This window comes from Temnothorax longispinosus, chromosome 3 (assembly GCF_030848805.1).
Source record: "Temnothorax longispinosus isolate EJ_2023e chromosome 3, Tlon_JGU_v1, whole genome shotgun sequence".
Classification (NCBI taxonomy): Eukaryota; Metazoa; Arthropoda; class Insecta; order Hymenoptera; family Formicidae; genus Temnothorax; species Temnothorax longispinosus.
The window spans coordinates 13,815,282-13,841,170 of NC_092360.1; the positions used below are offsets into that span (position 1 = coordinate 13,815,282).

The following is a 25,889-nucleotide window of genomic DNA, read 5'->3' on the forward strand; positions in this document are numbered from 1 at the left end:
ACACGCGATGTATACATGTGTTTATAGTCACGTTATATAATTTGCAAACTATTGATACATTCACGTGAAGTATGCAAGTAATTTTCATCGGCGTATATCCAAAGATATGGGCCCTGTGGACAAAGAATTATTCCTTGCAATTCCTATTTTGCACTAGATATAGAAAATTATCTGTATTTATGTCAGCTTTTATATATGCTGCAAAGTTTAAATTAAACAGTGTTATATGCCGTTTTACTATCGCGTACATAACTTGTGCGTAATACATAAAACATCGGAATTGCATGTAAAATTTATATTTCTTTGTATTTGTGCGTTTTATAATGGCTGCTAATAAATTAACATATTTAATTTAATGACAATGTGTTAAAATAGATTATCCATTTATGTCTCTTACATACAAATAAGTGGAAAGTTCACATTCTTTTTTTTTTAACACGCACTTCTAAAGTTCGTCGACTTATTCTTTTATATTTTATTTTATTTGTATATATATAAAAGGATGATTAATTTAATTTAATTTCAAACAATTGTCTCGACAGATAAAAATATTTCAGACAAAAGGTGTATGGTCTGAAAGGAGACAAATAATAGTAAAATCAATTTTTGAAAAAATCGATTTTTCAACATGAAGGTCATGGCCATTTTTTTAAATGGAATTATATGATATTTTACATACATGATTTTTTACATATGGCGGATACTTTAAAATAATTACACCTTAACTAAAAATATCTAATACAATATCTTTTTTCAAATTTTATCTTGTCTCAAAGTCTCGGTGACTATCTTTCCAGTAAAAATTTGAGAACGAATGCGAGACTCGTGTCCCAGTGACCTATTTTAAAAAAGTGTCCCAGCTGCGGCGGAAGACTTTGACATTTTATATACAACTGCGTCGCATTATTGATTGCGAGGCAACCTGGCCCGCAGGTGCGCTATACGTAAGGACGACGAATGCAGCGATGTCGCGCGACGTGAAGAACGGATAGCAGAAAGCATGACAGCGCTACCCTCCGTCATCGATTATATGCGGAATCGTCTTGACCCCGCGAGACCCGCACGACCGCGAGACGGGCGCAATCGGGGATCGTCCCCAGTGAACCAGTGCTGCAGTGTAACGATACCGCAAATGTTGCGTGCGTGCGTGCCGTGCGTGCGTGCATACATGCATACGTGCGTGCATGCGTGCGTGCGTGCGTCATGTCGGTTTCAACGCGCAAAGTTCACGTCGCACGTCAGGGCCGCATTTACTCCTCTTGTCGTCCCCGTTACAACACGTTCCCTTCGGGAATTGCCATAAATTTCGATAGACGCGACAAAACGTGCGTGTTTGCTAAATCATTATAAATATATTATAGTGAATCAAAGTAAAATAAAATATTTATTATCGAACCGTAATACAATCAATGCAGTTTCGCGCGAATAGCTGAATCTCCAAGACAAGAAATTTATACGTTTCTTTCTTTCCTGCTCCGTCTATCGTTCTCAAGTTCGCGAAATTGTTGAGTAAGTATGTCGACCTTGACTATCTTTTCCCACGTGCATCCTGCATCGATCAAATTGTTCAGTGCGTTTTAAATCGATATGCCTGGGGGGAACATTCGCTGTTATTTTTTACAATAGCTTGCTCCCATTACGTTCGCAGGCAAGTACGGCTTGAGTACGGCTCTGATGATCGTTGCATAACCACCCGCAGCGCGCCGTCACGCACGCGTCGCGCAACGTTCGACGGGACATATACCTCATCGTGCACGTGCGCTCCTATATACACGGTGTGCTTGCGGCGCGCAACGCGTTTGCGGTTTCGTCGAGAATTTCGCGCTATCCCGTTTACATTGTATGAATATATCGTACGTACGAATGTGAATGCGAGTCCGAGGGAAAAAAATCTCGAGACGCGGTGAATTTCGACGATTTGACAGCGTCTTTTTCTCCGCGAGTGCGAAAAGCTCTCTGCAGTCGAGAACGCGGCGCGCGTTCAAGTCATTATGATTTCTTAAAATTCCCCATTATTATAATGACTCAGCTGTCATATTCCACTCTCTGTCATACTTTTATCGTTACGTTGTCGATGTGCTCGTCCAATTCCGAGTTCCATCTCGATAAGGCTCGCGTTCAAATACGTAACAACAACGAAGCTATTCTCTTGATTTCCTTGTCATTGCATTATTACTTTTTATTCGACGGCATGATGCGACAAAGTCGAGACACGTTCAAATAACGTGTATGTACGTTATTTGAACGTGTCTCTACTTTCTCTATTATATATATAATAGAAAAAGGAAAAGAGAGACAAAGATAGAGATTACTAATAATCCTTCGATTATTCATGCTTTTTTCTTCGTTTTTTCACACATACGTTAAACGCGCGTGAAAAAAAGTCCGATCGCCCGCTTACACATTATAATATATGTATATTGTAATGCACAAAAAAGTTTTTACGTAAATCACGAGCCTTTTTTTCAGTCGAAAACCCGGTTTTATATAAGAACCCGGGCTACTTTGGAGCCGCGTCGCGCGGCGGACGGTAACACGCGTGCGCGCTATAGAGCGAGCCCGCTCTCGCGTGCGCTTTGCGTTATCGGGATTATCAAGAGCTTCGCGGATACGTCGCGCTATCGGCGCTATCCGCCCGCGGATACCACCGCTCTATTGGCCGCGGACGCCGCGGTGCGGCCGCGTAGTCGGCCGGTCCGCCGCGACTTCAATTATTTGTGCGGCATGCGCGCGGCGGCCGAGGACTCTCGCACCGGCTCTCGTTCGCGATCGCTGCTCGTTAATCGCCGTCCATCGTCGCCTCGATCTGAGCCTCGCCATCGCGACAGCATCGACTCTACGCCGGGCTGACACCGTCCGGTAGCGCGCAACGATGCTGAGCCTCTTCGAGAGCGTCGCGTACATCCCGAAGCTCTACTACGGCGCACTGCTGGGCATCGGTTTCTGCATCTACTACCTCTACGAGGTCGTCAAGGTGAGTGAAGAAAAAAATATATAATTACATAATTATAGAATTTATAATTACGATCGGTCGCTTGATTCTGCCGAAGGTCGATTTGTCATGAGATTTTTTTATTAGTAAAAAAGAGACAGGGAAAGACTCGATCGATCAATCGATCGAGAAAGGAGAGTTTAAAAATGTGTTCCAATTACTACGTTTACGCGAGTGTGACTTAACTGTAGTAACTTACGATATTTTACTCCGCGTAAACGAGTGAATTATTGTAAGTTACTACAGAAGTAGTATATGTTAAACGGTATAAGCACATTATTCGGAGATAAATTAGATTGTGATTGTCACGCTTCCTGAAGCCTTATCTTTAGCTTATACGCGCGATTGGGATCGTGATGAGTTGCGGAAAGTATGTGTCCAAACATGTGTCCAAATAATAATAAAGCGATATGCGGGCATGGTGATTAGACGCGCGCGTCGTTACGTCACGCACGCATGCGCACGCGAGCGCGTATCGCTTCCTCATTATCTAAATATTGTTCATATACACTCGACAAGAATCAACGCAGCGTCATATGTCTTTCTATGATCCATTACGTTCTATGATCCATTACGGAACTATATACGTGTATGCGCCAAACGGGTGTATAAGTCACGTGCCGTCAGCGTGTATATCTTCATGTCTGAAGCTAATATAACAAATCTTGAGTCGAACATCGTATGTCTAGATAACGTTTTTGCAAAAAGCTCATTGTGTGCGTGTGTAAACGATATTATTTATGATAGAATTTAGAAAAAATTTTTATTTCTAATTTTACAGGTATATATTTTTTAATAAATATTTCACACATATACAATTGTATACATTTTAAATAATTAATAGTGTTGTATCTTGATTCTTCAAATGGTTCTGGTCTCACGTTTTAAATGATCTGTAATTCAGAATTCAAGACAAGTATTTTATTCATAATTTAATATATGTGTCACGTAATGCAAAAAATAATTAAAGAGTGTCAAAATTCAAATATATAAACAGATATCAAAATGTACATGTATAACAGAATACACAGTATAAAAAGTTCTAAATAAAAACGCGATTTTCATCTGGAAATCTGACGCACATTATAGATCGTTTATGGGCTTCAAGCACACAATTATATAAATAGAATTCCCTCCTATATTCTGACACGAATTATAGATCGTCTAAAGTAGGTTTTATAGGTGATATTCATAGTGTTTCTTGCGGAAGGTTATACTATTTATACGTGTACGTCATCAATGGTAATTGCTTGACGCAAAAGGTATAATACAAACTTAAAATTCGAAGATAAATAATGCGAGCTACATATTAACTCATCGGTAAAAAATTATTTTCGATTTTTTAACCAGCAACTCTGACACCTATGATTTAATGCGATTGGATCGAGATATCCGGTAAACTATCCGAAAGACGTCTTATGACCTAATTGATGACGTCTTTGAGATGTGATATAGACGTCTTAGTTTAATTAATTTAAACATTTTAAATAACTTAAACGAATTTTAGATATATATATTATAAAATAAAACTTTAGACATATTATGAAATAAAAATTAGTAATACGGAAACGCATTAACAGTTTCCAAACAGTTTCGTTTTGTGACACTAAAGTCTTGTGTCAACGATGCTAGAAATCGTCCCGAGATTTCGGAAGGAGAAAGAATTGACCAATGCGATTGATATTGGCCGAATTGTTCAAATGCAATTTGTTAATTTCTGGCATCATGGACACAAGACTTAATTGATAACGAGTCCAGTAACGGAGGCGAGATCTGACGTAGCGACGCGCGAAAACGAGGCGCGACGGATTCATCCGCGCGCAATGAACTCCGAAATGGGGCAGCTTATCATTCGTGCCTCGTGCGCGACGCGTTCATTGACTAACGAGCCGGGGCAATGCGGCTAAGTAGTGCCCCGGGCTGCAACATCTTTTATATGCGTCAACATTTATTTGCTCTGAATAGCGAAGTTAATCCTTTACGCGAAATTAAATAATTCGTCCGTCCGCGAACGCGCACGCATCAACTCGGTCGCGGGATGCTGTAATCTGACAATAAAATGCGTATTTAAATAAAACTTGTTTAAGAATATCCGTAAAATTAGTTTTCGCCTCTTTAAATTAATTTTATTGCTTTCGTAGCATAGTTCCCCATGCTTAAGTGCTCATTCAAATAAGCTTCCATCGGCAGCAGTCTTGAAATTCTCTTCGCAATATATATCAGTTAAGATACTTTTTTTTACATAATTTTGTGCTAATTAGAAACAGCGGCGATCGTTTCTCCTCTGTAAACATGTATTGTTATCTTTACAATTCCCTCTCGTGCTTTTCAAGAACTTTTTAAGAAGGCATATTATTGACTACTTTGCTCTCTCAAAGTGACACTCTTGCTTGACATGAAATATCTTACGTCGTTTAAATGCGTCTACATGAGACATTTATTACATCCTATCTATATGAAATATAATGAGGGGAGACAAGGTCAACTACGTATTCTACCGTGTTTATCAATAATACAACAGAAGGAATTACATGTGCTTGCGAACATATTTGTCAGATATCAGTTAATGTTTTTATGTACATGCTTCTATTTTATATAAAATTCACTTACTTTTCAATCAAGAAAACACATAATATGTTTCATTGTGAAAATATTAGCATAAAATTACAACGTTTTAATAATAATTAACAAGTATATAAGCTTTTAATCGACCCAACTAGTCAAATTTATTGATTGACATCACGACGTTTCGGGCAAGGAATGGCCCTTATCATGGCATTGTGCCCAAACTAAAAGCTGAAAAGGTGTAAGAATTTTAATAATACATAATTTACATGTACACAAAAAAATACATAATTTACATGTTCGCGTGAGGCAGTGTAATTTCTTATGATAATAAAGGTAATTTAATGCAAAACGAGTACGTGATTGTGTATGTTATTTGCACATCTATTGCTGTCTCAATTTTATATGAAACATAGTACGAGAGTTCAATACATAGACAGGATTTCCGCGATACATGTTTGAACTGACGTACGTCCCTCCATAGGCGACATCAGTCGTGAGGAGAGATGTGTCATTTATTAATCTGACCTTAAAACTCTCTAGACATTTGTCCTGCGCGTGTAAATGTGCAGGTGAAGTAACGAATATAAAGGAATTAATTGAAGGAGTTGTAGATTATATTAACGCTAATTATTTTAATTACATTAGCGATGCAGCTATATTAATGACGTAATGATTGAATAATTTCAACGAATGGAGCTCTCTTTAATATCACATTTTTATAAATGCATTGAAAAATTGTATTGGAAAACTATCATCGTTATGTAATGAAAATGCAAAATGAAAACTGTTTATGACTATTAAATATAATTATTCTATTGTATCAAATATAATCACTGAACAATGATCTCCTGCATAAAAAAAGTATTTTTCTTTCTTTCAATATTAATCACACAATTACACTAATCTTAATTTTGCAATATGAAATTAGAAATTCCAGAATTCAATTTTGTGTTAGGTAAGTAGATATATATATAGTTTAGACGTTTAGATTGTTTAGACATATATAGAATATGAAATGGAGTTGCTCTAAACCGCAGCGTTAAGTAATAACAATAGTTCTTAGCTCTGCTAGTCTCTCTCTCTCTCTCTCTCATATCGTTAACTAGATATCATATGGATGATTTATAAGTGCGATAAAATGTAGGATTAATCTTCCACGTAACTACAAGTAATTATTACAGATTAATTTTTAATGATGTCTAGATAACAAGATAAACAGATAATATCGTGATTTATGATATTAGATATATGCGCAATATACATATTATATATATGCATACAGTCATGGAAATTTTTATGAGAATAATTCTCGAACTATACAAAAACAGAAGAGACATTTTAACGATAGGCTTCCTATCAGACGCGAATGCTGAAACTGAAATATATTTAACTTACTATAATTTGCAAGTCAAATGTTTCCTTATTGGCGTTTCTATCGCAACGTACCCGCCAGGCATCAATACTTGATACAATTATCATTACTCTGTTACGTGTCACTTCATTCACTCTACGAGTTTTGCTTAGCACAACTCGGAAACTCTCATTCCTTTCCATACTACGTTTCACAATACAACAGGAATTTAAATATCCCTTTCAAGGGATACTTAAATTCTTGCTACATTGTCATACAAATTTATTTATACCTATATACGATCTATTGAAATTCTTATTAATCGCGTCATTTTCATGTAATCAGCTGTATATAAATGAGAATTAATTGTAATATAATTATATTACAATTGCGCGATTTCATTACTGCTATTCCATGAATGTTCTTATAAATATATAGAAAAATTCAGCATGTACAATTATATATTAATCAATATTTATTGAAGGAGGAAAAAGCGATATAATATTACCTGACATTATGAATGGAATGTAAATACGATATATGTACAAAACATATGGAGAAAATAGTACTATATATTTTTTTTGTCACCTGGAAAAACTAATAACAAAAACAACCATTACGGTTCCAGACACCCTTGCTGGTTTGCGCCAATGGACCATTCCGCACGTTCTTGGAAGCCAACATTCCGCTCGTGCAAAATAAATTCTGGCCGACGTTGTGGTGTTTCGAATCGCGAGCACAAACCATTATAGCCAGCATTTTGAGATCCCGGTTATTGCCACCTGTCGAATATCGTAGGTTGGTATAGAAGGATAGCTATTATAGAAGAAAAAATATACAATTGTTCATCGAGCATTGGACTTAAATTTGGAACACAAATAATGCGCGCATGATCGATCAAGCGATTGGATTCTATTCTGTAACGCTCTCTTTACGTTACGTAGGGAAATTCTTGCTTTGTCCGACGGGGGTGAAGTGGCCTTGGATTGGGCCGAGAAAGATTGCTCCATCACGTCGCCGATCGTCGTCATTTTACCTGGTCTCACGGGCGGTAGTCAAGCGGAATATATCAAGTGTCTGGTATCAGCCGCGAGAAAAAATGGGATACGATGCGTGATTTTCAATAACAGAGGCTTAGGTGGATTGGAACTCAAGGTAGGGCTTATTTGTGAACCGAAATGGAGATGAGATATCTCTTGCAATTATTATTCATTAATTTCTTTTTAGCAGGATTAACCGAAAACGTTTTATAATAATAGAAGTTCTTCTCTTCTTTTGTTACTTTTAGACTCCACGAACGTATTGTGCCGCTAACTATGATGATTTAAGTGAAGTCATAGAACATGTGAAGAAACTTTATCCTCATGTACCTCTCGGAGCAACTGGGATCTCCATGGGAGGGTAACCATGTTTTTCTTTAGTTTATCTTTAAATTAATAACTAAATCGTATGATATCTCTACGATGCTTAGAAAGAGCATATGTAATATTCGAGCATTTGATTTGATTACATTAATAAATGACATTTTTGTAAACCATTGCATGTCTTTTCTGTGCACAGGTTGATCTTAGGTAATTATTTAGCCCAAAGAGGTCTAACAGCAAGGACCAAATTGAGAGCGTGTCTCATTATCTCGGTGCCATGGAACGTGTTCGCAGCGACGAAGAGCACCGAGGAAAATTATTTTAATCTAATGCTGAATAAGCATCTAGCCAGCAATTTATGTCGCACGATAAAGCGACATCATACTTCTGATATTGGCCCTTTGGCCAACGTGGATATCGACACTGTTCTTAAGGTATGTTTTTACATATCAAACATGGTTATATGGGAAGATCGAATAATTTTAACTTTTCTAACGAACACATTTCATACTTGCGCCAAAAGGTAAAATTTAAAGGAATACTTATATATTTTCTAAATTTATAATCTCTTTTATTAAAAGCAGTAATTTTATATCTAGCCGTAGTATCTCACTTTAATTTCTTTTCTGTCGCTTTCCACATTTCCACAGTTATGATTTCGCAAAAAGATATATCGTAATCTACTTCTAGATAATGAATTTTATATGAACTTCGATTAAAGATTAAATTAGAAATTAATTCGTCATATACATATTCGTGATGCGCGATTTTATATTATCTGTCTGGAAGTCTGAATCTGGCTCATACTTATTGTGAATTATTATATTCGACAGAGCCAAACGATAAGAGAATTTGATTCGAATTTTACGGCAAGGCACTTTGGATACAAAAACGTCGATGAGTATTATAGCAACGCGACGCTTCACGACAAGCTGCATCTGATCCAAGTACCGACTTTGTGTCTCAACGCTGCAGACGATCCGTTTCAACCGTTGCAAGGTGAGCGACAACAGCGCGACAACGATTATAACGTTTTTACACGATTTTAAACAACGTCTTGAATGTTTTAGCGATACCTCTGAAAGAGATAAGCCAAACCAAAAACGTGGCCGTAGTGGTAACGTCGCGCGGTGGGCACATTGGTTTCCTGGAAGGCGTTTGGCCGGTCAAGGAGGAGCAATATATGGGAAAGTTCTTCTCACAATTTTTCACGGCGATGTTCACCAACGACTTTGACTAACAGGAAGCTTGATATATCTATAGATCGGAATCGAGTAAATGGTATCGTAAGCGTTAACACTGATTGCCTTGATTCGTTATCGTCCAGCATCAAGAGATACGTGCCACGATACCGGTTATCTGTTTAATTTTCTGCAAGCTAAAATGTGATCACGTTTAATTTAACATAACATCTTTTTATCATTTTTATATTATGCTGTAACGCAAAACTTGGAATTGCACTTTATAAGCTTGAAAGGGCAACTAATTCCAAGTTTTGCTGTAATGTAATGTTTGTGAAGTATTAAATAGGCTCTACACTTATCAAGCAAAGTTCTTTGCTCATTATGACAATTAGCGCGAATTAAAATTATCCTTGTTAATTATTTATAGTTAATAAAATCTATAACTTTTATAAAAACCTATAGCTCCAATCACAATTTTTTTCTATTATTGTGTTATAATTTTACTATATTAAACATTTTTTTTATGTAATTGTTGTATTAAAGTTTAGAACTTTATTTATTACAATTTATATATGAAAATAAAATTTTAATTCTGTACCTATATCGAATCTTTCAGTAAGCAATTGAAAGCCAAAATATATTTTTTATTGTATTATTTAATTTAGAGCGATGATTGATGGAAGTGTTATCAATAATCGTTCAAAAGTACGATTCTAAATGTGATGATGTGATGAAATGTGTAAAAATATCATAAATAATACAATTTTAATGTGAAACACTTTTTACTTGCCAACTTATTTTTGGAGAGGGAAATAGCTAGCTCATGATATTAATATTGGTACAAGCGTAAATTGAGGAATTTACTCATCAATCTAGAAGTGATTCATTCGCCACTCGCCACTCGGCGAGTCGATGTTATCTGCCGATTGAATTTATACGGTCATAACTACATCAAATACACTTACTTCAGTACAAACATTGCAAAAGTGTTGCTAATTCTCACTGCAACATTAATAAATATTAATGATACGCCGATGAATATTAACGATATGAGACTTCAAGAGCTATTTTCCAAAAACTTTTTTTACCACTTATTTTTTATGTAATCATAATCAATAAAAAATATGGAAATATTTCTGCACAGAAATTAACACTTTAGTTAAAAGCAACTAATTATTACATATGCTTCAGATATTATCTCGGAATAAACATCTAACATTTCATTTAATGTTTTTCACGCTCAATTATGCTCGAGTATTATATTCGACTGTATGTTTATTACGTTTTGAACAAAGGAGAAATACATGTTGTGTAAATATTGTCATCATAAAGTACAAATTTACTTGTTTTTATTTCATAGAAACACATCATTATAAAAGAATTTGCAATCAAATTATACCTGATAATTTTACACCAATACATTGCAATATACATGATAATCTCATAAGCGCGCGTTTAATCTCATCACATTACAATCCCTTGATTTTGGATTTTATGTAAAATATGTTGTGTTTTACACTTCTTTTAAACCTTAATTACAATTTGAATTCCAAGCCCAAGGACTGCGCGATAAATGATAAAATGTCGGTACTTTCTTCAATCTAAAATAAAATGTATATAAAATATATAAATTTTTATAAGATTTTTTAAATAAACTCATTTATACATGTGTCTTAAGTACGAATCGTTTTCTGCAGAAATATTTACCACTTTCATGGTTGGTTTTCCACCGCCATGACCTGCCTTGGTATCTATTCTTGCAAGTAAAAGGTTTTTCTGTTTCGACACATTTCCAAGCGTATATTGAAGAGTTGCTGTTAACTTAAGAGTATGCAAAGGTTCGACACGGTCATCATCATCGTCGTCATCATGATCAGCAGTCAGAAGCAACATTGCTGGATATTGTATGTCACCTGGTGGCACTTTTACATTATGTAAAGGTGAATATTTCAACAAGTTCTCGAAATGCTTGGGATCGTCGGAACTTCCATAATCCGAAACCCAATTAGAGCCGATGGTAAACTTATGAAAGCGTAACATATCCATAACTCTGCAATTTAAAAAAAAAAGTTAATGTTTTTTATATATGCCACGCGCGTCAATAACTTAAAAATAAATTAAATAAAAAGATTTAACTAACCCCACGTCAGCTATGGCGACGCCAAACAGATCAGGTGTTTGATTTATACATACGGCAACAGTCAGACCTTCATTGCTGCTACCTTGAACTGTCAATTTCGCAGAGGTAGTGTATCCATTTTCTACAAGATATTTTGCTGCATATTGAAAATCATCGAATACATTTTGCCATCTTTCTCCATATTCACTACAACAAAGAATGGCACTTTTTGTTCAAACAGATACACACACATTTCTATAAAAGTGTTCTTTCTATTGTTACATACCCTCCTCCACGAACATTAGCAACAGCAAATACTCCATTAAAATGTTGTATAAAACTAAGTCTTGTAATACTGAACGTAGGTTGGATACTTGAATCGAAACCACCATATCCATAAAGTAAGCCTGGCATACTTCCATCTAATACAGCATCCTACATTAAAAATTTTCTGATAATTTTTTAATTTTAACATTAATCAGAAAGACACAAAAATTTTTTTAATAATCTTAAACCATTTTTAAGTAGCTTCTTAAGTCGAAAATCTACAGCTCATATGATAAAAAAATATATTTTGTTATTAATTTTTTAAATAATCTACGTACATTCTTTGTTACTATAAACATGGGTATTTTTGTACCATCCTTGCTTGGATAAAATATTTGACTAGTTTTGTATAAACTTGCATCAAAACCCTTCATTTTGATTTCTCGCAAGATCTGAAAACAATATTAATCATCGAGTTATAACTGTACCTAACAGAAAAAACTCATATCATATTTATTTGAAAAGATAGATACTAACTCGTGGTTCCTTTTCTTTTTTTAAATCAATCGTATATATAATTCCTGGGGTTAGGAATGATGTAAATTTATAAAATATCTCAGAATATTTCTTTTCTCCTGAGAATCCGATCACAGTGCCATGATCAAGAGGAAACGTTCTAAGAACTTTACCAGTGTTCAAGCAGTGCAGTTGCAAAATGTTCTATGAAATATTTAATTTTTAGCGTTCCTGCAGCAATCAATCTAAATATTTTAAGTATATATGTTTACCTTAACATCTTGTATGTAACAAGCAACAAATTTGTCTCCATCCACAGCACTAGCCCAATATAGTACATTCTCAGAATGTTCTGGCAAAAGATCAACCCATTTGTCTTGATCATAATCCAACAAATCTACAGCTATCAACTTGTAATTAGGAGCACCTTTATTTGTGCAAAACACAGCTTTGTTACCAATATTGGTCACGTACTGAAAATACAGAGAAATATGATAATAACATAGAAGTGTAAGAATATTTAAGGAAAAACAAAATATTTATAATACCAACTTCGTAATAAGCTTCAAACTTATCGACAATTTGTGTCAACGGCAAATTGTTTTTTATTTCCATTCCATCTTTTAATGGCGTAAAATATACTAAATTATCTCTGCAATCCTTTCGAGGAGTAACAATGAGCCATTTACCACAATCAGACACTTGTGCACCTCTGATAAAACAATAATAGATTTGTACCACACACATACAAACAGATTATCTTAGTTATTTCCTTACATTCATGTATATAAACATATGTATATAATATACATATATAAATATACATATACATATAAATTAATATTGCATATCTAGATATATTAGAAAATATAACTAGGTATATTTTGATTTGCTATAGATTTACTACATAATTTGAGAATCTACTCATAAAATATAGATTTTAATGTCTAAGTAATGTCTAATAAAACATTTGATAATAGAATGTTATAGAGAAATCTAAAAAAAAAAACTTAAGTTACAAAACTCACATTATCCATAATGGTTCTTCAGGAAACTCAACGGCGACAACATCATCCGACTGCGGTGTACCAACAATGTGGTAGCATAGTTTTTGGTTTTGATAACTTAACGTTTCTGAACCGTCAGTCTTCCCTTGCTGATCTCGATATTGTCCATAAAAAATACCACGATTGTCGTGAGTCCATGTAATCGATGAAAACTTGACTTTTTCCAAAATTTCTGGGTAATTTTCACCTTCATGAAAATGTTTTATATATTTTTAGTAAATAAATGTCTATTATATCATAACTGTAAGAAAGTTTAATAATTTTGACATTCAATAGGAATAAAGGCCAATAATCGAGCAAAACAGTAGATGTCAAAAATTGTAAGTTCATTTCATCTCATACTACATACATATATATGACAGGACGTTTCAAATACACAGTGTCTTCTTCAGCCGACGAAAAATAGATATAGTTTCCCCACCAAATTGAAATCGCAAAAAATGAAAGAAATAAAGAATTGATATCTCAAATAATACACAAAGATCCCATCGTACGCCGGGGTGTAAACCTTTACATTATTTGAGATATCAATCCTTTAATTTATTTAATTTTTACTGTTTCAATTTGGTGGGGAAACTATATACTATATATTTTTCGTCGGCTGAAGAAGACACTGTGCGTTCGAAACGTCCTGTCATATATATATATATATATATATATATATATATATATATATATATATATATATTTATGTAGTATGAGATGAAATGAACTTACAATTTGACATTTAATGTTTTGCTCGATTATTGACCTTTATTCCTATTGTATTAAGACATACGAGCAATTTTCTTTTAATTTTGACATTATTTTACCAGTATGGACATTCAAGAAGTGGATAGTATTCCAATCAGAACCGCTTTTAAATAATCCATATGCGAAAATGCTACCATCCTCGCTGAAGCTACTAGTGGTGGTAATTGCGACAGTTCCATCCTCAGAAAGAGTATTGGGATCAAGAAATACCCTTGGTTCACTTTCGAGGGTATCTTGTACGTATATAACACTGAAAAAAAGTCCATTAAGTCAAGACAATATATGATGCATGTTAGAAACTAGGAATGTTAAGAATTTGAATTATACCTTTGGTTTTGCAAACCAGTATTTTTATAAAAGTAATATTTCTCGCCGTGTTTGGCGGGGCACGAATACCTAGAAAAATCCCACAGTTGTTTCACACGTTCGTGAATATTATCACGCGCTTTGTACGCAGCCAGATACGGTTTAGTGATAGCATTTTGAGCATCGACAAAAGCTTTCGTTTCTGCCGAATCTGGATCTTCCAGCCATCTGTAAGGATCTTTTATCTACAAACAAAATACTGACTCTTTATATAATATAATATTTAAATGCACCTTATTTATATCATTATTATGTTATTAAATTTAACATGTATCTCCTATTTCAACATAAAACAATAAATTACTACTTGTGCAATCTCTGCCTTTCTTCATAATCCCCGCTAAAGGCTAATTGTCGTTTGATAAGGAAATTGAATGTCCACCAAAATGCTTTCAAGATTTAAATATACTGTGATTAGTGTTAAATACACTAAATACCTTAACGCCGTGGTACTCATCGACAACGCTCTCGTCCCTGCGTGCCTCGGGGTAGCGTATCCTCGTCATAATTCTCGATCGACTCGCGTTTTCCCGTATACAATAAATCGCCACCTAAATGCACAGAGAAACTTTGTCTTAACGATATTCGCGCACGTCCCTGGTAAAAATTACCGATAGAAACCGTTAGAAACGGAAAGAAACGCATAGTAAAACAGTCAGAAACGGATAGAATGCACGTTCTATCCGTGTTTTACTATGCATTTCTTTCCGTTTCTAACGGTAATTTTTACCAGGGGTGCGAGCCTCTTTCCATGTGTAAGATCTTTTAATTCAAGATAACGACAGTCCTTTATTTTATAAATATATACATATAATCCGCGAACATTCCCTCGTTACTTTACCGCAAGGCTTTTCGACCGATCTATCTCTCTCTCCCTATGTATATATATATATAGATATCTCGCACGCACCTATGATTCTCTCTCTCCAAATACTTCTCGCTCAGGGACTCAATTCTATCTGCCGCCCGTGCCTTCCTTCAGAACGCGCGAAGGCTTTTCCTTTCCCCTACTCCATCTAACCTTCCGGGGTTCTCGTTTATTTATTTTTGGGCTAACGCTATCCAACCGACTCATACCTATCTCTATTTGAAAATCGTACACTTATATCTATTCAAAAATCTTACACATGTACGTCAATTCTCACCGGAGCAAACACCAAATCTTCTTCTTCTTATATTATGGCCTTCAAGCAAATACTGCTCCAAAGATGGCCAGGACGACCTCTTGTCGTAATCACTAGCCGCAATACGCAATCGAGGTGTCTTTAACCCGACGGTTGAGTCTATGGACTTCGATAACCGTAGGGTAAGGTTCTATGTCGCTGAGTAAATCTTCTGTCGGAATCGACTGGGGGATGTCTTTAATTATACCAGTTCTTACTGTTTTATACGAGGGGACGAAGGCCTTAAGATTATAAGTAGCTAATATTGTTACAAGCGTAAATTGAGGAATTTACTCATCAATCTAGAAGTGATTCATTCGCCACTCGCCACTCGGCGAGTCGATGTTATCTGCCGATTGAATTTATACGGTCATAACTACATCAAGAACACTTACTTCAGTACAAACATTGCAAAAGTGTTGCTAATTCTTACTGCAACATTAATAAATATTAACGATACGCCGATGAATATTAAAAAGATGTGAGACTTCATGAACTATTTTCCAAAACATTTTTTTACCATTTATTTTTTATGTAATTATAATCGATAAAAAATATGGAAATATTTCTGTACAGAGATTTACAGTTTAGTTAAAGGCAGCTAATTATTACATATGCTTCAGATATTACTCGGAATAAACATCTAACATTTCATTTAACGTTTTTCACGCTCAATTATGCTCGAGTATTATATTCGACTGTATGTTTATTACGTTTTGAACAAAGGAGAAATACATGTTGTGTAAATATTGTCGTCATAAAGTACAAATTTACTTGTTTTTATTTCATAGAAACACATCATTACAAAAGAATTTGCAATCAAAGTATACCTGATAATTTTGCACCAATACATTGCAATATACATGATAATCTCATAAGCGCGCGTTAAATCTCATCACATTACAATCCCTTGATTTTGGATTTTATGTAAAATATGTTGTGTTTTACACTTCTTTTGAACCTTAATTACAATTTGAATTCCAAGCCCAAGGACTGCGCGATAAATGATAAAATGTCGGTACTTTCTTCAATCTAAAATAAAATGTATATAAAATATAAACATTTTTATAAGATTTTTTAAATAAACTCATTTATACATGCGTCTTAAGTACGAATCGTTTTCTGCAGAAATATTTACCACTTTCATGGTTGGTTTTCCACCGCCATGACCTGCCTTGGTATCTATTCTTGCAAGTAATGGGTTTTTCTGTTTCGACACATTTCCAAGCGTATATTGAAGAGTTGCTGTTAACTTAAGAGTATGCAAAGGTACGACACGGTCATCATGATCAGCAGTCAGAAGCAACATCGCTGGATATTGTATGTCACCTGGTGGCACTTTTACATTATGTAAAGGTGAATATTTCAACAAGTTCTCGAAATGCTTGGGATCGTCGGAACTTCCATAATCCGAAACCCAAGCAGAGCCGATGGTAAACTTATGAAAGCGTAACATATCCATAACTCTGCAATTTTAAAAAGAAAGTTAATGTTTTTTATACATGCCACGCGCTTCAATAATTTAAAAATAAATTAAATAAAAAGATTTAACTAACCCTACTTGAGCTATGGCGGCGCCGAACAGATCAGGTCTTTGATTTATACATACGGCAACAGCCAGACCTCCATTGCTGCCACCTTGAATTGTCAATTTCGCAGAGGTAGTGTATCCATTTTCTACAAGATATTTTGCTGCATATTGAAAATCATCGAATACATTTTGCCTATTAAAGAAGCGTCCTGCATTGTGCCATCTTTCTCCATATTCACTACAACAAAGAATGGCACTTTTTGTACAAGCAGATACACACACACACACATTTCTATAAATTTGTTCTTCCTATTGTTACATACCCTCCTCCACGAACATTAGCAACAGCAAGTACTCCATTAAAATGTTGTATAAAAACAAGTCTTGTAACACTGAATGTAGGTTGGATACTTGCATTGAAACCACCATATCCATAAAGTAAGCCTGGCATACTTCCATCTAATACAGCATCCTACATTAAAAATTTTCTGATAATTTTTTAATTTTAACATTGATCAGAAAGACACAGACATTTTTTTAATAATCTTAAACGATTTTTAAGTCGCTTCTTAAGTCGAAAATCTAGCTCACATGATAAAAAAAATATATTTTGTAATTAATTTTTTAAATAATCTACGTACATTTTTTGTTACTATAAACATGGGTATTTTTGTACCATCCTTGCTTGGATAAAATATTTGACTAGTTTTGTATAAACTTGCATCAAAACCCTTCACTTTGATTTCTCGCAAGATCTGAAAACAGTATTAATCATCGAGTTATAACTGTACCTAACAGAAAAAACTCATATCATATTTATTTGAAAAGATAGATACTAACTCGTGGTTCCTTTTCTTTTTTTAAATCAATCGTATATATAATTCCTGGGGTTAGGAATGATGTAAATTGATAAAATATCTCAGAATATTTCTTTTCTCCTGAGAATCCGAGGACAGTGCCAAGATCAAGAGGAAACGTTCTAAGAACTTTACCAGTGTTCAAGCAATGCAGTTGCAAAATGTTCTATAAAATATTTAATTTTTAGCGTTCCTACAGCAATCAATCTGAATATTTTAAGTATATATGTTTACCTTAACATCTTGTATGTAACAAGCAACAAATTTGTCTCCATCCACAGCACTAGCCCAATCTAGTACGTTCTCAGAATGTTCTGGCAAAAGATCAACCCATTTGTCTTGTTCATAATCCAACAAATCTACAGCTATCAACTTGTAATTAGGAGCACCTTTATTTGTGCGAAACACAGCTTTGTTACCAATATTGGTCACGTACTGAAAATACAGAGAGATATGATAATAACATAGAAGTGTAAGAATATTTAAGGAAAAACAAAATATTTATAATACCAACTTCGTAATCAGCTTCAAGCTTATCGACAACTTGTATCAATGGCAAATTGTTTTTTATTTCCATTCCATCTTTTAGTGGCGTAAAATATACTAAATTATCTCTGCAATCCTTTAGAGGAGTAACAATGAGCCATTTACCACAATCAGACACTTGTGCACCTCTGATAAAACAATAATAGATATGTACCATACACGTACGAGCAGATTATCTTAGTTATTTCCTTACATTTATATATATATATATATAAACATATGTTATGTATATAATATACATATATAAAAATATACATATGCACATAAATTAATATTGCATATCTAGATATATTAGAAAATAAAACTGGGTATATTTTGATTTGCTATAGATTTACTACATAATTTGAGAATCTACTCATAAAATATAGATTTTAATGTCTAAGTAATGTCTAATAAAACATTTGATAATAGAATATTATAGAAAAATCTAAAAAAAAAAACTTAAGTTACAAAACTCACATCCTCCACAATGGTTCTTCAGGAAACTCAACGGCGACAACATCATCCGACTGCGGTGTATCAACAACGTGGTAGCATAGTTTTTGGTTTTGATTACCTAACGTTTCTGAACCGTCAGTCTTCCCTTGCTGATCTCGATATTGTCCATAAAAAATACCACGATTGTCGTGAGTCCATGTAATCGGTGAAAACTTGACTTTTTCCAAAATTTCTGGGTAATTTTCACCTTCATGAAAATGTTTTATATATTTTTAGTAAATAAACGTCTATTATATCATAACTGTATGAAAGTTTAAGAATTTTGACATTATTTTACCAGTATGGGCATTCAAGAAGTGAATAGTACTCCAATCAGAACCGCTTTTAGATAATCCATATGCGAAAATGCTACCATCTTCACTGAAGCTACTACTGGTAATTGCAACAGTTCCATCCTCAGAAAAAGTATTGGGATCAAGAAATACCCTTGGTTCACTTTCGAGAGTATCTTGTACATATAAGACACTGAAAAAAAAGTCCATTAAGTCAAGACAATATATACAGATGCATGTTAGAAACTAGGAATGTTAGGAATTTCAAATTATACCTTTGGTTTTGCAAACCAGTATTTTTGTAAAAGTAATATTTCTCGCCGTGTTTGGCGGGGCACGAATACTTTGGAAAATCCCACAGTTGTTTCAAACGTTCGTGAATATTATCACGCGCTTTGTACGCAGCCAGATACGGTTTAGTGATAGCATTTTGGGCATCGACAAAAGCTTTCGTTTCTGCCGAATCTGGATCTTCCAGCCATCTATAAGGATCTTTTATCTATAAAACAAAATACTGACTCTTTATATAATATTTAAATGCACCTTATTTATATCATTATTATATTATTATATTTAACACCTATCTCCTATTTCAACATAAAACAATAAATTACTACTTGTGCAATCTCTGCCTTTCTTCATAATCCCCGCTAAAGGCTAATTGTCATTTGATAAGGAAATTGAATGTCCATCAAAATGCCATCAAGATTTAAATATACTGTGATTAGTGTTAAATACACTAATATATATCATTAGAATCAAGTGTTAAGTGTTAAATATCTCTTTACGAAAATGATAAGTAGACATTTTTAAGAATAACGAGACACTTTGCGACATGTATTCTAACCTCAACGCCGTGGTACTCATCGACGACACTCTCGTCCCTGCGTGCCTCGGGGTAGCGTATCCTCGTCATAATTCCCGATCGACCGGCGTCTTCCCGTGTACGATAAATCGCCGCCTAAATGTACAGAGAAACCTTGTCTAATGATATTCGCGCACGTGCGAGCCTCTTTCCACGTACGTCAATTGTCACCGGAGCAAACACTGAATCACGTGATCCGGACTGATCCGCGTCATCCGCGATCCTTGGCTCGACCGCTCCAACGTTCGAGGTTCGATCGTTCGACCGGTTCGACTTCGACGTGCGCGACTTCGCGCTGCCAAACAAGCCTCCCGATAAAATTCGAAATGGTGAACTCCGCGGACGGCGGCCCGGATGCGGATAGAGATCGGAGAGACCACTGATCCCGTCGGTCGGTACCGGCGCGAATTTATACGACCTCCGTTCCGCGGAAAAGATACGGCGCGAGAAAAGATGCCAGTCAGGATCACGTGACGTTCGTGCGGGTGATCTCAATCTGATCTGATTGTGAGACCGATTAATGAAGCGCACATAGAGAGAAGGACTCGCGCGACGCGGGCGACGGCACGGCGTGTATGGCGGATTTACCGTCGCCGCAATTTCCAACGAGTTCTCACAGATACCAACAGATACAGCCGTAGACGACACCCAGCGTGCCGCTCGCAAATCGGCGCGATTGTCAACGTGCTGGCCAAGGCGCCGAGTATCGTAGCTCCAAAGCGCTCCCCACCGAAATCCGTCGAACGGACGTGGTAATCGTAGTACTGCCGCACGCATCGTCATCTCGTATCTCGTCGCGCGGCGCGTTGCGCCTCGACGACGACCTCGGAAGGAACACCCGAGCACCGTCCCGTCTGCTTTGACTTCACTTCCGCGAGGCAACGCGGCACATTCGACCGCTTCCGCGTTCGACGCCAAACCGAGCGAATTTAATTTAATTCTAGAGTCTGTTTTCTATTGTTGAACTGGCTGCACTAGTTCAGAGTTAATTTATCTTTTTTTACTCCATATTTATCACCACGTTTACGCGGCGGGGCTATGTGTTTACGCAATGACTAATGTACGATAATTTTTTACCGTTTACACGTACGTGCGTAAGTATTCTATATTTCCGAGAGCTGTTTACGCAAGGTATTAACACGGAAAGTAACTGATTAATTTGAGTAACTTGCTTCAATTATCTACTTTCGTCGTAACCAATGTCCCAACAGTGACACAGGCTGATGCAGTTCATTTAATGCTACAAATACTTTGAAGCGCGCGTTCTTCTCCTTCTTTCTTCACTGAAACTGTGACCATTCAGAAGAACAATTTTATTAAAAGTAAAAGAAAAATAATTTATAACTAAATTATCAAATATGTTCAAAATAATTCCCTTATTCACTAATGCATTTTTTTGCATCTATTGCAAGTTTCTGGTTTTTTTCGTTGTTTTGAACTTATTATCTTTTGAACGCCTTATCAAAAGTAACTAAAATTGATGTAATTTAGGTTGTTATATATAGTGAATTACCCATCAGATTTATTTCGTTACTTTTTTCATATAAATAAAAGGGTTTGAAGTTATTTTTAAAATCATCAAAAAAACGTGATTTTTCAAAGTTTATTAGCTCTAACTTAGTTTTCAACGAAACGTTTCTAGACCTATGTTTATAGCAACTTTTTTGCTCCAAATTCAATTTCCTATCTACGACCCTGAAGTTTTATTGATCTGACATTCTGACCTAGAACAGTATACAGGGTGGGCCATTTTAATTAATCCGCTCAAATATCTAAAAACTTGTTTTATAAGGAAGTTTTATAAGGAAACTTTTCAGACAAAGGTTGTTCAGTGTTCAAGATCAGCACGGGGATTCTCTAACTCCTTAACGACAGTTTCGGTATCGTTGCGCTGGTATTATATATACCTATGGTAAAAAAGCTGCGCAACGATACCGAAACTGTCGTTAAGGAGTTAGAGAATGTGCAGAGCACTATTTCAAGATCAATTTTATTTTTCGAAACAAGAACCCCCATTTTTTATCATATATTCTTGTAGCTGATGTCGAAATGTTTTCAAAACACAATAATGCGCTTTTTTATTAAGTATTTCCTGAGATATTTTAAATTTTACCATAATATTTTTTAATATAAAAAATAAAAAGTTTCCTTCTAATTACAAGTTTTGAGATATTTGAATGGATTAATTAAAATGGCCCATCCTGTATACATATACCGTGCGTACCAAAGTTCCGGAACGGCTAATTATCTCAGAACGTATTGGTTTATTGGAAAAATGTTTTAGATAAAAGTTGGAAGGTCCAAAGAGGACCAATAAACGATCTTATTAGATTTTGAGTTCGGGGCCTATGTTGGGCCTTACTGGGCTCAAGTTAAATTTTTTAAACGGAAACCTCTATTTTTTATTGTATCCTTTTTTTCTATTAATTAATTTGAACAACTTTTGTCTAAAATATTTTTTTATTTACTAATACTTTTTTTGAGAGATTCAAGGAAAACTTGGTAACTTTTCCAATATTTTATTTAGCTTAACGATAGCTCGCGATATCTGGCTATCTCGATAATAGTCTGCGCCATGTTAACAATACGCCATAGATCTGGATTTCTTGTCTAATGCATCGTCGAAACTTGTTTCCATTAGCAAATGCAAATTCGCATGTATAATGTTTTACTGGTAAACATCCGATAATGGAACAAGTGATGAGAGAGAAAGCAAGAAGCACCGTGTCATTATCAGGCATCGCGTTATAACGACGAGTTTCGAGCTGACTGACAAATTTTTCTTCCATTTCCGTGCTCTCTCTCTCTATACTTGTTTATAATAAATTACTTGCCGCCATTTATATATCTACGACACTATATTTATTCGCAAAATATGGTACGTTGTAAGTCTCGTTTACATGTCAATTACTATCACGTACGACAAAAGAGGGGGCAATTGAGGTCTGCCAATAAGGAGATACCGCGTTCCGCGCCCTACTACTTCGTATGAGTTGCAATTAATGCTGACGTTGCACTTATAGCCACACGCGTGCATAAAAGATAAAGAAAAAGAAAAGAGAGACTAGATTCCGACGGATCAATGTAACACTTTCCGATAATTATAGCGATATCGGGAATTAAATAATTAATGTAAGATCCGATGTATCTTGAATATGTATATCGTGGTTTCTTCTGCGATCGTGGACTCTGCGATCGTGCAGGAAAAATATCCGTTCGTTTCAGCTGCGCCACGTGCGGCTTTCTTTCTGCAGTGAAACTATGTTTAGAGAAAGGAAGCAACGTGGATGGTATAATTGACAAATTGAAGGAAAACAAAAAACAGACAGAGTGAGGGAGAAAAGAGGGAGGCAACTGACAATTCTCTGAACTTGAAATTACGATCACAAACAGAAATGTTGCGACTGATCGAGCTTGACATATCTGTGTAATACACTAATTGCCAGAAATTTTTTTTCTCGACACAAATGGTGCTCCAATACAGAAGTCATCAGGAATTGAAACATTGAGAATAATTTCGACTAAAATCTCCTGGAATTGTGATCCTGTGGATCCAGGAATGTTCCGGCGGTTCCGAGTTGTTCGCGATACGCGTGTTAGGATTATCTTTCGTCATTAAATACACTTTTAGACGATCTTCGTATATTAAAATAGTATTCTATATTTATAATTTTGCGTGTCGCGTATTAATAGGCGGAAAAACACTTGGCGAATCAGAATACATACATGTATAAAAATGCACACGTACACGGCATAAAGCTGAAGTCGAATTTTATTCTGAGATCTCTGACATGCGAATTATAGGCCGTGCAATATGAGCTTTAGAGAGTACATGTGCTGATTACATATAATAACCAATATAAAAACCGAGTCATTCTATTTGCGGCCCCGTTGGCGAGAATGTTAAGCAACCGATACGTCGATTCATTCAGTTCTTCCATTGAATTTTTTGTAGTCCATTATGTTGATATCCGATTATATGCAAAGTTATTATTGTTCTTATTATTATTAATTTAATATATGACTGTTGAAGACTGTGTAATTTGAAACGTTCCACCAACATTTCAAATATTTTTTCTTTTGTTAGGAGATAATAAATATTATTTATTTGATATCTTAACATTCGTGTTTGCTCGTTTATTGGTCCACGACCTTTTTATATTGCTTTGCAAATACGAGCCTGATTATTCGCACTTACAATTAGTTTATTATTATTATTATAATATACTGTATGTACAATATACATATATTATATTGGTACATACGATTATATAATATTATAACCAATAAGAGAATAATTTTATTGAATAGTTAGCAGAATAATAGTTAGTAGTCAAATTATAGTTATCTCAGTTATCTGCTTATATATATAAAATTTCTGTTTATATATACACAGAATTGCGCAAAATAACGCAACCATCAGCCTCTTGATTTCGAGTAGTCTAATAATATAATTCCAGTCGGATTATTAATGGAGTTTTTCATCGAATTAAGCAATATCGTCCAAAACAAACTCACGAATTCCAGTTTCTTGTTTTTACGCAGATGAGCAAAAAAATAAAAGCAAAAAACAGAGTGAGATAAAGAAACAAAGATTACAAAAATATAACATGCAAATTTTTATTTGTATATATACTGTTGCTCCCTACGGAGCTAAATGTTAATTATCTTAAGATAGCAATTCGCGGTAACGGCTTCGTCGGCGCGCAAAATATCATATCGCTCGCTTTTTATCGATGACATAAGAAAATACTCAAAAAAATTACGAAACATCTAAAAAATGACCGCACAAACGTGACGGTGTTTACTTCTCGCGCGGCTACATTTTACATGCAGACAGCCGCGTATTGGCGAGATTCGGTCGGTGCAACCAGACGTATCGCAAACAAGACGTCTGGGTCGTCCGGCGAGATAGCGTGCGCGCGCACGCGCGCGCAATCCCGAAATGCTCTCTGCACGAGACGACGAGGGGGGCCCTTATCGCGATATTTACGTTACGCGCTTGGGTCGAAATTCGATCGCACGCGGGGGACAGGCCGGACAGGCAGGGATTGGACGAGAGGAGAGTCAGGAGAGTGACGTTGCGACGGTTGCAACCGTGTCACGTGCCCGTCAGCTGTACTTTGTGCCGCGAACCTAGATAACCTCTCCAAGCGAGATCCCCTCCTCCGTCGACGAGAGGAAAAGGCGACGGGGTGTCGTATAAAGACCAAACCCGATGACTCCCTCGTCTCATTCCACGTTCGCTAGTGACATGACAATCGGAATTCGTGTGCTCCGTACGCGACAACGACGAAGAGTTACTTGTGCATCGTGAGCAATATAGAAGTTGCGGGCGACCTAGCCAACGGAAGTTCTAGAGAGAGAGAGAGAGAGAGAAAGAGTGACCGGGCCAGCCGTGCCTTATTTCCGGCTCGGGTAAATTTAACTCGCTTCAAACTGTCAGCACACGGAGGAATGCAAAAGGACTGTCGAGATTGTTTGGGTATTCGGTACCGCATTAACTCCCTGGACCAGACCTGGAAGTGGCTGCATCAGACCATCGCCCTGCACGACTACCTGATCTCCATAACCGCGAGCCAGACCAACGTTTTGATGTGTTTCCCTCAG

General features: G+C 35.8%; 3 protein-coding genes and 1 long non-coding RNA gene across 10 annotated transcripts; 2 read left to right on the forward strand and 2 right to left on the reverse strand.

The window, feature by feature from the left end:
• Positions 1-1,026: 1,026 nt before the first annotated feature.
• Hydr1 (phospholipase Hydr1) lies at positions 1,027-10,504 on the forward strand. 2 transcript variants are annotated; one of them, XM_071773625.1, is made up of 8 exons: positions 1,027-1,509; positions 1,649-2,974; positions 7,540-7,709; positions 7,856-8,066; positions 8,200-8,312; positions 8,472-8,709; positions 9,109-9,274; positions 9,346-10,504. In XM_071773625.1, the coding sequence occupies exons 2-8, from the start codon at positions 2,873-2,875 to the stop codon at positions 9,513-9,515; spliced, it is 1,170 nt and encodes a 389-aa protein (XP_071629726.1). In that variant the 5' UTR covers positions 1,027-1,509; positions 1,649-2,872; the 3' UTR covers positions 9,516-10,504. The 2 variants fall into 2 exon arrangements, with proteins under 2 accessions (XP_071629726.1, XP_071629727.1); XM_071773626.1 differs by lacking the exon at positions 1,027-1,509 and having other exon boundaries at positions 1,567-2,974.
• A 287-nt stretch (positions 10,505-10,791) lies between these two features.
• Positions 10,792-16,215, reverse strand: LOC139810231 (prolyl endopeptidase-like). Its single transcript, XM_071773622.1, has 13 exons — positions 15,458-16,215; positions 14,985-15,098; positions 14,509-14,732; positions 14,241-14,431; positions 13,390-13,615; positions 12,914-13,073; positions 12,634-12,834; positions 12,383-12,565; positions 12,184-12,297; positions 11,865-12,013; positions 11,600-11,785; positions 11,167-11,509; positions 10,792-11,060 (listed from the first exon to the last, which is right to left on the reverse strand). The coding sequence occupies exons 2-13, from the start codon at positions 15,051-15,053 to the stop codon at positions 10,995-10,997; spliced, it is 2,112 nt and encodes a 703-aa protein (XP_071629723.1). The 5' UTR covers positions 15,054-15,098; positions 15,458-16,215; the 3' UTR covers positions 10,792-10,994.
• Positions 13,492-14,862, forward strand: LOC139810235 (uncharacterized). Its single transcript, XR_011731263.1, has 2 exons — positions 13,492-13,604; positions 14,244-14,862. It is a non-coding gene; the product is annotated as an uncharacterized lncRNA (long non-coding RNA).
• Positions 16,216-16,473: 258 nt separating the features above from the next.
• LOC139810229 (prolyl endopeptidase-like) lies at positions 16,474-21,093 on the reverse strand. 6 transcript variants are annotated; one of them, XM_071773609.1, is made up of 13 exons: positions 20,811-21,093; positions 20,262-20,375; positions 19,690-19,913; positions 19,420-19,607; positions 19,104-19,329; positions 18,613-18,772; positions 18,333-18,533; positions 18,082-18,264; positions 17,883-17,996; positions 17,565-17,713; positions 17,267-17,479; positions 16,849-17,176; positions 16,474-16,742 (listed from the first exon to the last, which is right to left on the reverse strand). In XM_071773609.1, exons 1-13 carry the CDS (start codon positions 21,060-21,062, stop codon positions 16,677-16,679), a joined length of 2,418 nt encoding a protein of 805 aa, XP_071629710.1. In that variant the 5' UTR covers positions 21,063-21,093; the 3' UTR covers positions 16,474-16,676. The 6 variants fall into 6 exon arrangements, with proteins under 6 accessions (XP_071629710.1, XP_071629711.1, XP_071629713.1 ...); XM_071773610.1 differs by having other exon boundaries at positions 20,868-21,091; XM_071773612.1 differs by having other exon boundaries at positions 20,907-21,089.
• Between the last annotated feature and the right edge of the window lie 4,796 nt (positions 21,094-25,889).

What these genes read in the sequence shown, in the direction of transcription:
- LOC139810229 (XM_071773609.1), bottom strand. Translation starts at nt 21,062, where the DNA reads ATGACGATGCGTGCGGCAGTACTACGATTACCACGTCCGTTCGACGGA. An exon ending in ATGAGTACCACGGCGTTGAG is followed by an intron (nt 19,914 to 20,261) that starts GTTAGAATACAT and finishes TTTGTTTTATAG; the next exon opens with ATAAAAGATCCTTATAGATG. An exon ending in GTTACATACAAGATGTTAAG is followed by an intron (nt 18,265 to 18,332) that starts GTAAACATATAT and finishes AATATTTTATAG; the next exon opens with AACATTTTGCAACTGCATTG.
- Hydr1 (XM_071773625.1), top strand. Translation starts at nt 2,873, where the DNA reads ATGCTGAGCCTCTTCGAGAGCGTCGCGTACATCCCGAAGCTCTACTAC. An exon ending in ACTGGGATCTCCATGGGAGG is followed by an intron (nt 8,313 to 8,471) that starts GTAACCATGTTT and finishes TTCTGTGCACAG; the next exon opens with GTTGATCTTAGGTAATTATT. An exon ending in ATATCGACACTGTTCTTAAG is followed by an intron (nt 8,710 to 9,108) that starts GTATGTTTTTAC and finishes TATATTCGACAG; the next exon opens with AGCCAAACGATAAGAGAATT.
- LOC139810231 (XM_071773622.1), bottom strand. Translation starts at nt 15,053, where the DNA reads ATGACGAGGATACGCTACCCCGAGGCACGCAGGGACGAGAGCGTTGTC. An exon ending in CTTCTTGAATGTCCATACTG is followed by an intron (nt 13,616 to 14,240) that starts GTAAAATAATGT and finishes ATTTTCATGAAG; the next exon opens with GTGAAAATTACCCAGAAATT. An exon ending in GTCGCCATAGCTGACGTGGG is followed by an intron (nt 11,510 to 11,599) that starts GTTAGTTAAATC and finishes TTTAAATTGCAG; the next exon opens with AGTTATGGATATGTTACGCT.